This window comes from Ascidiella aspersa, chromosome 4 (genome assembly GCF_963924565.1).
Source record: "Ascidiella aspersa chromosome 4, kaAscAspe10.2, whole genome shotgun sequence".
Lineage (NCBI taxonomy): Eukaryota > Metazoa > Chordata > Ascidiacea > Phlebobranchia > Ascidiidae > Ascidiella > Ascidiella aspersa.
Window position 1 is genome coordinate 28,869,590 of NC_139450.1, and position 14,881 is coordinate 28,884,470.

The 14,881-nt window shown below is 37.7% G+C and overlaps 1 protein-coding gene across 1 annotated transcript in view; it reads right to left on the reverse strand.

Moving 5' to 3' along the window:
• The window catches only part of LOC146157341 (uncharacterized), a 62,858-nt gene that overhangs the window by 34,533 nt on the left and 13,444 nt on the right, over window positions 1-14,881 (reverse strand). The window contains exons 6-15 of the mRNA XM_083388180.1: window positions 13,709-13,838; window positions 13,083-13,154; window positions 11,820-11,952; window positions 10,116-10,269; window positions 8,964-9,094; window positions 6,924-7,050; window positions 4,680-4,775; window positions 3,974-4,059; window positions 2,445-2,688; window positions 1,681-1,734 (exon numbers count right to left, since the gene is read on the reverse strand). Of these exons, the coding sequence (XP_083244306.1) occupies window positions 1,681-1,734; window positions 2,445-2,688; window positions 3,974-4,059; window positions 4,680-4,775; window positions 6,924-7,050; window positions 8,964-9,094; window positions 10,116-10,269; window positions 11,820-11,952; window positions 13,083-13,154; window positions 13,709-13,838 (1,227 nt within the window). The remainder of the gene's footprint in view (window positions 1-1,680; window positions 1,735-2,444; window positions 2,689-3,973; window positions 4,060-4,679; window positions 4,776-6,923; window positions 7,051-8,963; window positions 9,095-10,115; window positions 10,270-11,819; window positions 11,953-13,082; window positions 13,155-13,708; window positions 13,839-14,881) is intronic.

Here is a 14,881-nt window from a genome sequence, read left to right on the forward strand (position 1 = left end):
AAGATTCGGTGAGTCTGGGATGGCTTTCGGTGTACTAATGATACGTAAGCCGTAATCGTTGGGCAAAAAGCAGCTTCAGAAGGGCTAGATCACAGTGGTTTAACACACACATGTGTGTGCATGTTTCATTGATATAAAACTACGCTTATCACTATTTTATTACAGAAAATGTTTGTCAAAGGCAAACCAAGCTGAATTTTGATTGAATTTGAAACAAAACGACAAATTTATAAAGCTTGCTATTAGGGATGTACTATCATATCGGATCTGAGCCGATAATAGCGGTGCTCGCCCGATGCTATGCTGGTATCGTTGCCCATTCGATACAAAATTAAATTAGGAGTTTCATCCATAATTTGCGATGAAACGCAGAATCTTTTATCTTGAAACGTAAATTTATCCGAAAATAGTAAGTTAACAACTTATGTTAACTAAAATTCTTAACACTATGGAAAGTTTTGTCGTAATAACTTGAAACAAATACCTTTGTACGATTTAATTTTATCTATTATGCTTCTTTGAGCCTTGTAATGACATCATTTGGTATATGATCGAATCCCGGAACTTTTCGCACGAAATGTCGGGTTTCGAAATCAGAATAAAACGACAAGTATCGGAAATCGATACTCACTATTTTTATGTGTCCTTAGTTTAATAAAATAATTGAGTTAAATAAGTTCGAAACAAAATTATATATCTGACACGCGATCTTCAATCTTTACAGTTACCCGGTCATTTATAAAGAAAAACTTGGGTGACCAGTGGCCTAAATCGAAAATTGACGTCCGTAAAATCGACAGGGTGGGCGCCTTCCCGTCTCCACGTCACTCAATACTTCCGATTCTTTCGTCGCTGAATTGCTAAGTCACGTACCAAATGACGATAATGTATGGTATTAGTATAGGGTTACCGGTTTGGGACACATAGAAATCGCCGGCACATTCCTGACAGTCACCAACAGTCGCAACGTCGAAGTTTTTTTTATCAATTGTTTTGTTTCCCAGCGGAATTGTAATGTCGAACTTTTCTCAGCGCAAAGTTATTTCGGGCAAATATATGCATGATTTGTGCAAATAAAATAAAAGTAAATAATGTTTGACACAGTACAATATGCACAGATATTCAGCAAACATTAATTGGAACCCAGCAAAAAGATATTACAATCAAGTATATCATCTTACTAAAGATGATGATTTGCTCCAGCTATTTGGCTTTGCTTCTAATAATTGACAGCTATGTTAATCAAGGTTAACATTAATTTCAAAGATCGACGTCAACATTAATTTACTGTCGATATTATTTTTTAACCTATATTTTTTTTAAATTTTTTTTGCATATTTAAAAAAATGGAAAAACAGTCAGTTTGCCACCGAAGGTAACTAAATTACGTAGCGCGAAAGCAACTTTTAGCCTATATTGTGGGAAAAAATACCTTTAAATGTTTCATTTATATGTGGTTTGTTTGTTTAAGCATGGCAAAGACGTCATTTGTTATCTGACAAGAACGCGATGCGTTTTTACCAAAAGAAAAAAAAGTCTAAAAAAACGAACATCTTTAAACGCAACCATTACAATAGGTTAGATTTTAAAGACATCTGTCCCTCCAGTGATTTACAGAATTTGCCAGCAAAAAAAACAACCAGAATCATAAGATTGGGCGTTTTTAACCACGGAACTTACATCCTTTCCGTCTTGTCCGTCAGTTCCGTTGTATCCGTCAATTCCACGTTCGCCCTGAAATTGCGTATAAGGTTAAGCACATTCCATAAATAATCGTTACATCTTTTTTCGGACACAAATTTAGGACAAAACCAATGATAACAAACATTGTACCAGCAGAAAATAAACAGATATATCTTATAAGATGTGAATTAAATGGGTATTTTGTTTTTTGTATATTTCTTGTACCAGTTCGCAACTTGTAACTCAGAGTGTTTCTATTTTGATCAAGTATCAATACAAATTCGCAAAGTTAAACTTTTCAGCCAACTCAATCTTGCAGTCTCGAAGCATTCATGCTTAATCCATATAACATTTGCTTAATGTCATAATGACTGTATAGGTTGTAGGTTAACGTATGAATATCAAAGCCCATACAGAAAACACTTTTTATTGCAAAGTTATTTATCTTTCCTTCGTTTAATGATTATAAAGTTAATAAAGGTCGACAAACAAATTCATCCGCGATGGCCAGGCCTTACAATTATCCGGCTCCTTACACAAAAAGAAAAATGTTTGATAAACCCTGTTTTAGATGGCCAAACATAATTTTTTATTGTTTTTTTTATTGCTTTTATTTAGGTTTTTATTGATAGAGGTATTTATATTTCCTTCGTTTAACAATTGATCGACAAAAAAGTTTATTTCCAAACCATAATCGCAAATCGTTACAAATCCGGTCCGCCATGGTAAGGGTACAGTTATTCGGCAAAAAAATCGGTTACCATTTCTCCCTTTTCTCCGGCCGGGCATTGGCAATCGACGGCTGGCGACTCGACGGCCACAGCTATCACTTCGGGCCGACGATCGCTGCTGTTGAACCGATTGTTTCCAACGAAGAAGGGTCGGCCCACAGTCGGTCGCACTACAAGGTCGATTTTGGGCGGTCGGGTGGCTGGGGGCTTGGGGGTCGTGGTGACCTCGGGGGTCGTGACCTTTGGGGTCGTGACCTCGGGGGTCGTGGTCTTGACGTCATCGGGTTTGGTGGTCTCCTGCGAAGCGGACGTAAGCTCGATTTTGAAAGGAAAATAAGGAACCCATTGAGATCTTCATGTGTATGTTTACACGTATGTTGAAATGACATAAAATATGTCAGGGGTTCGTGAACCTTTTATAACGAACCCCTTAAAAAGTGTTTTGGGCTGGCAAGACTTATCCAATATGAAGTCATAGCCTAGCCAAAAGGCTATGACTTGTAATTTAGCTGATAATAAATTGCAAAGCCAAAAAGGTCGAGTAAATGGACACCATCTTGATTAAGACGTTTCGATACGAGCTTATCATCTTCAAGATGCTGTCGATTTACTCAACCTTTTTCGCTTTGCAATTTATTATCAGCTAAATTACAAGTCATAGCCTTTTTTCCAATATGAAGTCATTGTACAAAAATGCTTAAGAATTCTGCTGTTGTCGGTCAAACCAACATGCAACTGTAATGGAGTCTAAATACCATCAAGGAAAAGGCGTCAAAGTGTTGTTTTTTTCAAAAAATTGATTTGCAAACGAACCCTCAAGTGGTCCATGCACCATAATTCAAGAACTCCTAAACTAAACTAAATGCTGATAGCCTTACTCCAAATCTCTCTCCTTCAAAACACAAACAACTGTAAATTTCATTTTTTTATATTATTAGTGAACATTTATCTACCTTAAAATTTTATTAATGTTCACTATAAAGATACTTTTGACTACCTTGAGGCCAGCTGGAAACCGTTCGTCGTCATCCAGTGTTCCCGACGGAATCGTGCTCGTGGTTTCTCTGCAATTAAATAGGAAAAAAGCATCAGTTTCTTAATGCAGAGACAGAATGTGCCAGGATTAGAAAAGCTACAAAATGACATAAAATTTATGTCCAATCCACTTTTCGTATTTTTTATCGTTAAAAGGACGTTTTGTCGTCTTGGAGGTAGCCAATTCTATTTTGCAGCGTCCGCAAAACAATAAGACATTAAGTACTGGGTCGAAAATAGGACAGAGTAAGCATCAAATAAAGTTTGATTTGTTTTAAAAAAATACTAAAATAGCATTTTTTGGGTCAAGCTGGTGATTAAAACATGTAACGTTGCCGTACAAATGTAATTATTTAATGAAATATTATAGAAACAAGATAAAAAGTAAAGGGTTATTTTAATTTAAAAAAAAACGTAAATTAGTCGCGGACCGTATTTAATTGCTTGATCCCCGCCCAAGAAGACTATATAATCTATTAAAATAAATGAGTGCTTACGGTTGCTTTGTAGTTGTAGTTGTTGTAGTTGTGGTTGTTTTCCTTGTAGTGGTCTTTGGAGTTGTAGTTGCTGGTATTGTACTTGGTTCATTCGTTCCGTTGATGGGCGGGCACTGTTGACCGCAAGGCAAGGCAAATCAAAGCAAGTGGTGCTATCATCATAGTTTTATTGTTTAAATAAACACCGCACCTATAATTTTGGTTAACTTCAAAAAGGATTAGTGGTTTTTAGACATGAGATCACGCGTTTAAATACTGGAATTCTACAGAAATCGTTACAACTAAGGAGGTTTAAAGTTTATAATTAGCCATGATTTAGGAATACATGTGTGGTTATTCTTAGGCGAAGAATTGTTCACAGTTATAAAGACATAGTTTCGAACTACGAATAAAGAAAAATGAACAAAATTAGGAAGTTTCAGTTAAAAATCTAATCACGGTCAGCGGTGTTTTTTCATATTTGTCGAAACGTCTCTCCAAATATAGCCCACTTATGTAACTACAGCAGTTTTAGAAACTTTATGTTTATTAAGCGTACGTGAAAATTTCTCAGTGGTCACGGGAATCGATCTAAAAGAAATTGTGATAAGTAACATTAACTTCTTCGTTCATCGAAAATTAACCTACAAAAAGTGTTTAAATGGCAGTTTTACATTGAAAAATGCAGTTGCATTTTTTAAACTTCACGCTTTACTACGTCACAATGGAACAACAAAGGGAAACAGGTGCTTACGTCGAGGGCTTGTCTTCCAGGCAATTCACAGCAACCCAGTTCAGCGTCATCAGCCGATTCGATTTCACAGTAGAGCTTGATCGACTGGATCTCGAACTAAAAAAGTAAACAATCTTTTTTATGATCTTAAAACATAAAATCAATTGGTAAAAGTTTACAGAAATGTATATTTCGCCTACAAGGCATCGTCAGTTTCTCAACTCGAATTCATTCATCTGATTTTAAATACAGTCTTAAGATCATCTGATACGAAAACAAGAATCTTTCTTTTAGATTTTATTGTCTGCGGGAGATTCCTTACTTCATAAAGTGTTTCAGCTTTAATTCTTTGCATGTGTTGAAATACCTTGATTTGTTCTGTAGTTTAAGTTTGGGTCAAATATGGGGTTTGAATCTCGACTAATCGGCGGGGTTTTAGGTGCTAAAACTAACATACACCAAACACTGTCATTGGCTGAAGTTATTCGTGCTAAAATTTAATATACGCAAAAATCGGACGACCTTGGCAAATATTCTTATTTTTACTTTTTCGCTCAAAAAATTAGCAATTAAAATATTTTTCGTAAAATTTGTCTATACCGAAGAACGTATGTGTCCAATTAAGTTTTTGTAGCGCCTTAGGTTCAAAAAGAGATTCGCATATTGCTTAAATTAACGGCATTTTTTCCAATTTATCAGAATTTTCACTTTGTTAAGTTTATGGCTGTTCAGGTAAATAAATTTAGACATGAAAACTTAGTAAAAACGTGCATACGTTCGTACGAAGCGCTAAAATGTTTGTATTTACATACGTTTATTTGCACTTCGGACGTATTCTTTACGTAATTATAGAAAACAAAGTCGGGGCACTTGACGATCCCGGAAAACTTGTTCTTGAAAATACGAGACATTTCGTGGTTTCGAAGAGGTTTTGTAGAGACGGCGCTTCGAAAAATCGGAAACCGGTGGCTCTCTGACACGTTATTAAAAACTTCGTCTGTATACGCTTTGGAGTTAAATTTTCGTGCCGCATTTTTTGGCTAACTGCATTATTATCGGAAAACACATCACCGGCACTAGTTAATGCATCTCTAAACGTACGTGCCAAAGGCGAAAAAAATCTGCCGACGATAAGAGCATTATCTTACACGGAGCTTAACTAACGTGGCACCAAAATACAGTTAAACGCCTAATACGGTTTCACCGTAAGTTTTGGCGTTAACCCAGCTGAGGTGCTCAGTTGGGCTGTCAATCAAACAAAGGGTAACTCACTCGCTAAGAGCTAAGGCCATAACAAACGGACAGCATCGATAACATCTCATTCAAACACCTAGATTACATTTTACACAGGGTTTATTGCGATGCTCATTAGCCGCCGATGTTTCACAACGCGATGTTGGTGTCTTGAGCGCTTATCGCAGCAAATGCTATCCAAGACGCATAAATCACAGTCAAATTTGAATTAAATTCTCGGCTTGGGGCTGAAGAAAAATCGAGAACACCTGTGCCGTTTGTGCGTCGGTCTCTACTCATTGGTTACATTTGTCTATAAACCCGTCACGTTTTATTATGACTTGCTCATTTATCAGGTTATTTTAGCAATACAATTTTGTCGTTTCACAAAGCTACATTTACTGAACGCTATCAAACAAAGCGAGTACGGCCTGTGACGTTTTTAATTGCGTATATATTTAGACAAAACAGAATGTAGTTTTTCGCGAAATTGCATAAGATTGTCCGAAAGGAAAAGCTAAAAAACATAACCTTAAAAAATGGTTAAAGCATGAGTTTTTAAAGCGTTTTCATATTTCTTATTTCAAAACCCAAACTGCCAATTCGTTCCCGTCACAAATTACAAATATTAACTAAACATACTACTTTATACGTCAATTACTGTAGTAAAAGCAGTTTTTATGCGTTTGAGTAAATCATAAAAAACTTAACGTTATTTCATCCAAAGCTTGTCTTTTTAAAATCCTTCAAGAAATTCAAATTGGTCACTTGTTTTAAAAGCCAAGTGACTCCTCTTTAAGAATCACTGACTTAAAAGTGGTATTTAAACAAATAAATACAATAAATAATTATGGAAGCTCATATACAGAAGTGGGTAACATATATCAAGAGTTAAAAAAAATCGCAATGTTCTCTTTGGATATAGGCTTTAATATACTTACGACACTTAAACAATTCCCCAGTTGTTACTACAATTTTCGAATCAAATAAAATATTTCACCACATTGGTAAACAAAGAGCGTGACGTCATACCTCGGCGGGGGCGCCCCTCTTGGTCCTTCCCAGGTAGGTTTTTCCCCCAATTCCGATCTCGTTGGCCTTGAGTCGCATCTGTTTGGTGCCAATCTTGTCACAGTCGATGAAAAGCGTCACGGAGCCGCTGCGTAACAAAAAAAGGAATATTACGTCACACAGCCATTAATTGTTACGTCACGCTGTTATTACAGGGGGCCTTGTCACGCATAAAACCGCTAAGCTGCTGGCACGAAAAACGGGTTTGATCGTTGAGCCCATTTCAAGCCATTGGGAGAGCGCTAATGGGTTGTCGCGCCTAATCGTCTATTCGCACTTCACGCCGTGAGTTAAGAGCCTTGGGTTGAGCGATTGGAATGGAGCAGTTGAGAGACGGGAATTTTGCCTGGTTAGCCGCAACGCCAATGAACACGGCCGCCGAAAGACACCCGACCTATGACCTAATACGTCTGACCCAATGAGATAAGAGCCCACTTTTTGGATCTAAGCGTTGGGGATAAGTCTTAGGTGAAAATTGAGTGGAAAGTATTGTTTTTTTTAGTTGTTATATAGACTAGCTAAAACGATTTATATAAACTAGAGTAAAAATATTTTTTTAATTTCACAGTAGAACCGTAATTTATTTTAAAAGTCAGTCCAAAAAATAAGGTAAAAATCACTTTATTTAACTTTGAAACGAAACAAAAGTTACACGTTAAGTGAAAGTTTATTTAGTAATCCGCTTAAGGAGCTTATCAAGTAGTACTTTGAAGTTGGTTCGTTGTAACGTGAAACCATAACGGGAATCGGCTTAAACGACAAGGCGCACTAAGCAAGCCTAAAAATGAAAAACGACTGAAAAACGATACAAACACTTTTAAGCAGGTTTTTGAGATAATTCAAAGCCCGAAGTGTATACAATTTGGTTACGAAGAAATTATGGTCTGTAGTAAAAATGACAGTTTTACGGGTTCAGCTTGAAGGGGTTGCCGCATTAAATGTATCTAATATAAGAATACAAAATATCAACATGATATCGATCCACTCGACCTTTTTGGCTTGGCAATTCATTAATATTATCAGGCTACATTACGGATCCGTGTAGAACGAAATACAAAATATGTAAATCCATTTAAAATCGCTCTTGCATTAATTAAAAGGCAGGGTGGTGGCGAAATATATAGGTTACTAAATAGAGCCTCGTTATGATCAGTAGCAAAGTAAACATTTAAGGTCGCTTTAGACACTGATTACTGAGCCCAGACTGTGATAAATAACAACTTTATGGACAAAATCTAATCAGTGGTTTTGAAACTTTTTTAGCTTGTGGCACGGTATAAAAAAATCAAAAATAATCGCGGCACAACAACAGTTTAATAACTTAACCGTCACCCTTAATACATGGCAAGTATATGACCAAATGTCTAAAAATACCAGATTTTAATGTATTGCATGCTTGCTTGCAAAATAAAAGTCATATTTCAAAACAACAAAAAATCACGCGACACACCTAAATTTCTTTATACAAGCACACTAGCGTGCTGCGTCACACAGTTTGACAGTATCCGACAAAGGTTGTCAAAAAAAATAAACCTTACTATGATGTTTTACGATATACGTGAATCGTACAATATTGACTTTAGCTATATGTGTTGACAATACAAAACCTTCTCTATAAGTAAACGTATTAAAAAAGATAAAAATTGTCCATATATACCAATAGATCGACTTGATAATAAATTGCAAAGCCAAAAAGGTCGGCTTGATCGACATCTTCTTGATTACGCTAGTATCATGTTTAGTTAGTGTGATTGAGAAGTAATCCCACCTTTCATGAGCGATGCTTTGATTTACTCCTCAGTCACATTAACTAAAAATGATACAAGCTCGTATCGAAACATTTTGATCAAAGTGATATCAATTTACTCGATCTTTGTGGCTTTGCGATTCATTATTTCAGCTACATTACAGATCCGTGCATAGTCTACCCAAATGGATCGACTAATGTGGCAAAATAATACGATTAGTCTTTAATTTCCATAACTCCGCATAGCAGCGCACCTGTTGATGTGCATGATGACCTTGTGAAACTTGTTGTCGAAGAGCTTGCGAACTCCCGGAAACTTCTTGGCTCTGAACTTGCTCGCCGTCACCGACCCGTCAATGCCCACAGCCACGAAGTCGAGCGATTTCTGGAAAAGCCGCAAAGTCGATCACAGATCAGCGGTTGAGCTCGTGCTGCTGAGAGCATCGGCTTTTTTCATGAGAATGATCCGACGCGCGCTTATGGGCATGGCGCTCGTCAAGACTCTTATAGGTGTGTTTGTTGTGTGGCCTCGTGATTACGTCAGTGGCGTTGTTTACTACTTCGAATTAGGCCCCGAAGGTAGAGTCAGATTTGTAAGACGTTTGATTGAAATATTAAAAAGCAAATTTATTGGCGTTGGAATGAATAGAAATTAGTTAAAAGTATAATATATAGAATTATTTGGGAGCATTTGATGTAGGCCGACTCATGACCCTTAAAACTCGTTACATGTAGTTATGCAGGGTCACCAGCAGGGGCGGTTCAAAAAATGTGCAAATATTTTGATTTTCCCGATGCGCCAAGTCCCCTTCAAGTTGTTTTATCGATTTAAACCAAATAAACCTAGTTTTTTTCGCGCTTCGTGCGTTTAAAGTTAACTTCAGTTATTTGCGCACAAATTTGCTCACAGCGGGAGGTTTACTTGTTTTATGACGTCATCTTTGATCATTTTCATGGACCCCCCCAAAATAAAGATCATTGGCTATGGGTGGGGCCACTAACCCCAATTGTTGAAATTTTTGGTATAAGTCAGTCATCTCGTTTAGTCCCGGACAGACTTGGACAACTAGATAATTGTAGTTTCTAAACTAAATGAATTTGAATAAAATGCGACTAATTCTAGTTCTAAACTAGTTTGTCAAATGCGGGTGTGCTCTAATTTTAGTTGTAATCTAATCCGGGTTTTACTAAAAATGTGTGTTTTCTTCTCCCAGTTGAAACAAACATTTGAACTAGTACCCTATGGTAGGAACGACTCGTAAGGGATTTTTACTGTCTGAAAAGCATATAGATATAGGCTATGCCAAAACATATAAAACTTTTTAAGCACACAAATATTTACCAAATGTCCAGCGAAGATGCTGAAAAGCAAAAAAGTCAGAAATAAAATAAAAGAAATAACCCACGCGTCTCGGGTTGAGTCGGATGTTGAGTTGCTCCTTCCCCTTGGCATCCACCACACGCATCAGGCTCCAAATCTTCTTTTTAGAGGACTTTGCGGTGAGACGGAAGAGGGAGGTGAAGGCGTACTGGTCGGGAAGACCCTTGCTGAAGAGGTCGCTAAGAATTTCGAAAAAAAAATGTGTGATAATTCAGTAATCCGAGCAACGAACGTCGCGCGATTTTGTAATTTTTGTGAAGTACCCGGATAACTGTTCTAATGTCGTTTATCATGTTGTTTTAATATATTTATAAAATTAAAATACATGTATTTTGGTTTGTGTTTTACTATTGGTAATTTACGAACCAACCTTGAAGCTATTCGTTTAAAATTAAATTAAAATATTTGTTAGGGTTATGTTCAATTTTATTTTCGATCACTCAGACCTGGCTAGGTAATTAGGCCTAACTTTTTTTCCAGTAATGCAATAAAGGTTTTAGTTTAACTCTTTAAGTAAATTTCAAGCGCAAGCCATTTATCAGTTGAATATAGCCTAACTTTTAAAAATCCAATTTTAAGTCAACATTGTATTTTCATGTGTATGCTAATATGGTTTAGCAGACCATATTCTCCATACTAAATCAAGCAACATCAAACCGTGTTGAACTTTAAAACTTTTATGTCCAGCATAAAAAATCTGGACTCAGTGGGAGTCAAACACACGTGCATGGCGTAACTCGACCACTGCTATAGCTCTACGAAGCTATTTATCACGCCTTTATTGTCCCAAATTAGCAACAAAGCCGTGCTAGGAACTCAACAGGTTGCCAGTCGGTGAAGGCCGCTTGATTTCTAAGCAAACGAGACGATCAAAACAAAACCGCAAGGCATTTGCTTAACCTATTCGACGACGGCAATCTGTGTGTTGTCGAAACCGCAAACGCGACTTTAGAAGCGTTTACAAATCCGTCCTTGTGACACGAACAGCGCGCTGTAACATACCAGAGAAAAAAAAACTAAAAAATGATAATAATACCACGCGTAAGGTAATTTTTGCTCTGGGTTTGTTTTTGTCCCGCTTTCCGTTTGATACCTTGCTTATAATTTACGTGCTCTTTCTTTCTACTTTTTTCTCGATTTTTTCACGTTTTTGCTTGTTGCCGTTCGCTAAGTTGCTGTTTTTGCTTCTGACCTCTGCAGGTATTCTATAATTTTTTACGCGATCTTATTTTTATATATTGATTTTACATTTTAACTACTATTATTAGCATTTTATACATGTTTTGTACAGAAAACTGATGACGCCTATTAATAAGGCGAAATATATATTTCTGGAAAATTTGAAGAAACGATTTGATGTTTTATACCTGTTTTAATAAACAGTTTTAAGATCACATAACAGAGAAATGAAGTGGTTCTCAAACTTTTATGGCTTGCGGCACCCCTCAGAAATAATGAATAAATTGCGACACCCCTACAAGATTTTTACGTAGGTAGTTCACTAGAAATCACAATAAACGAAACTGGAAAAACACACGTCTACTCTACACAACGTAGGAAGTTATAATTAATTTTATTCCACTCTAATCTTTCAAAAAAGTCTTAAGGGTTGAGCAAAAATTAGATTTTTAAACATTCTCAAATATCTATCGGCACCCTTGAGCATTAGAAATGGTACCCCAGGGTGCCGTGGCACCCCGGTTGAGAACCACTGAGCTAATGCAAGCACCTGGTAAGAACCGACGGGCTCTTTGAAAGGCGATAGGCCTCCAGTCCCTCAGCTGAACCCTTCACCAACGTGACTCCGCTTTTGGGCGCGCTGGCCCGGTCATCCAGCTTGAAGGCCGATATAAGATCGAAACCTAGAGATGGCCCAAAGGTCAAAGGTTAAGAACGAGGCTAACTGGCGAGTTGAAATCGTTTCGGAACACGAGTGATTTATTCCCGATTGCATTTCATGCCGCTATAGGATTGGCAGAGCTTGACCAAAATCCCGCTAATTACATCTGGCGTGGCGCCCTGAACGTATGGTGGTTTTGCAGGTAAATATGTGTAACCTGCTGTTATTTACTGGTGTGTCAAACTTTGTAGATTTGGCGAACGGCGGTGAACTTTGGCGCGCCCTGGTTATAAAATGCAATCAGGCCGGTCGCCATCTTGTAACTTGGTAGTGGTTTTGGGGAGACTTAACAGAAAAATCCGTACAAAATCACAGTGTATATTGCGTGATTACCTAGTTTATTTGGCTCATAACCTCTTATGATATACGAAACACTACATGTTAAACTTGAATCGTTAACAATTGTCTTGATACAAAATGGCGACCGAATTGTATTCAGCTCGTGTTCCAACAGTTAGTGAACGTGCAAGCTACAATGTGAGTGGATAGAGCAAAAAAGAGTAGAAGTTTTATTGCAACATGCCGATTGGTTGAGCTGAGCACGCACTAACCTGATGACGTAACCACTCCCCTGATGTCACCGATGACAATGCTGTTGATGACGTCACTCGCGAGCTTTTCCTCGCAGAAAGATCGCGACTAAATTATATGCGGTGATCGTGTGATAAGGAAACGACAGAAACGAGACTCTACCGATCAAACAACGGTGACGTCACGAACTGTGACGACACCGCTCTACCTGCTGACGTCATGCAAGTTCTTTCTGTGTGGAGGTGACGTCATGCACACTACTGGTATATACGGTATAAGCAGTGCTCGAAATAGGAATTTAAAATGTCCCAGAAACTGCATTTATAAGTAAAATCTTATATTTCAACAAAAAAAAAAGCTTCATAGAAAATTAATTTCAATAAACCGAAAGTTCAGAGAAAATAAATTTGGTATCGCGAAAAATAACGTTATTTTACAGATGAATAACAGCGATGGCGTCGTTTTATCGATATTTCCTTATTTCGAGCCCTGCGTTTATTTCGCGCGACAATATAACCAGCAGGTTTAGTTGCGAAGGTTTAGCTAAGCGTGCAAGCTTGCCTGGGACAACGTCACGGTCACCTTTCACCGGGTCGCCTTCGCCGGGAACCCCCAGTTCTGGACAGATGGCGTCTGCAAAAAAAATCAAACATTTAAGGCTTGAAAAAGTAATAAGGCACGGATTGGACACAGTGGGGCGATGTTATCTATATAACAATATTTGTTCTGCGACTTATGAGCCAACCGCCAACCATTATGTTTCGGGAAAGAAAATGAGCATTTGACTATGGAAATCCAATTCAAATATTGAAGTAATCCTAAAGCGGACGCATGTTTCAATAAATCGGAAACTCTTGAAAGGGTCGTACAATCACCAAGCTTACGGCAGTAAGAAAGGGAGGTGGTTTTTAAACCAAATGTCAATTTCCTGTTTTTCAAGTTTAAAGACTTGTTTTTCGTCGAACAATTAATATGCTTAAAATGGAAAATATTACCTGAAAACAAAACACTCGTAAATAAATATGAGATTAAAAGCAACGAACAAATCATCTTGATTACGAATTTACTGTAAAAATTACCAGCATCCACATGGAAAACCTTGTATAAGGCTCACTAAGCGTTTCAAAAGTAAACAAAAAATACAATACACATTGTTACGTCACACAGCCCGGTGTTACGTCACGTACCGACGCAGATGATCTGCCGAAGCGACTCCCTGATCCTTTCAATAGCGTGGAAGTCGTCGACCTGAAAGACGTGACGCGAATCCGGATCCGACGCGATCTCATTGAGCTCCTCCACCACAGCGCTCGAGACCTGTTGTGACGTCATAAGCACTGTTTTGGTGATGTCACAATGGATGGCAAAGCTTGATATTAGGATCGGATTAAACCGTCGTATAATGCTGCTGTGTTTTTAAAAGAGTGTTTCTCAAACATTTTTAGCGTTAGTAACAGAAAGAGAATAAAAATAGCGGCACACTATCTTTCATTAATACCAGTGGTGAAAGTAAGGCGGAACGGCCAGGCAGGGCTCCCGGTAAAAAAATGTTATTCTTTACCAGGTCATGTCCCTTTTTCACCAAGCCATCCCGCCATCTTCTTGAATGTATTTAAACTAAGAAACTAAGACTACAATTGCATATTTGTGCACTGTATTGAACGATAACCTTAGATTTCCTAAGATTGCTTGTTATAGACGTCCTGTTATGACGTAACTGTGTGACGTCATCTCGAAAAATGTTTATGAGTTTCGGTAAAAGAAATGATTCTACTGTCACCCCTGCATAAACCCCAATACAGTTGCAACTTGACAGTAACCACCACTTTAAGCCAATGAGGAGAGACCATGGCATTATCAGTCACTAAATGGACAGGGTGCAGTTTTTCTTCCTCGCGTGTTTTATCTTTGTAAAACGACCTTTGTAAGCGAGATATTTTTTAAATTACGAAACGTTTCGCGGCAAACTTGAAGTTCCGCCGAGGAACACTGTTGTGTTTAAGAAAAAACTGGTTAAAAAACAAGGCACATTAGTATAGCAAGCGGCAGTTTATACATGGTGAGATAGGCGAATATCAGGATGACATGAGCACGGCTTTTAGGTATTGAAAATTGCAATTTCGAATTTTTACGGCGTGTTTACTGTTTAGCGATTGTGTGAACGATACCAGGGTGGAAAAGGGAAACTTCTCTTCCGAGTTACAGGTTTGCAAAAGTATGAGCTGAGCTTTAGAAATTGGAAAAAGGGAAATCAGGTGGCACTATCTAAATGAAAAATTGTATTGAATTCTCGACAACCGTGGTTTACAAATCAAAGTATAAAGGTTTTATAGTGCCACCTGATTACCTTATTTAGAATT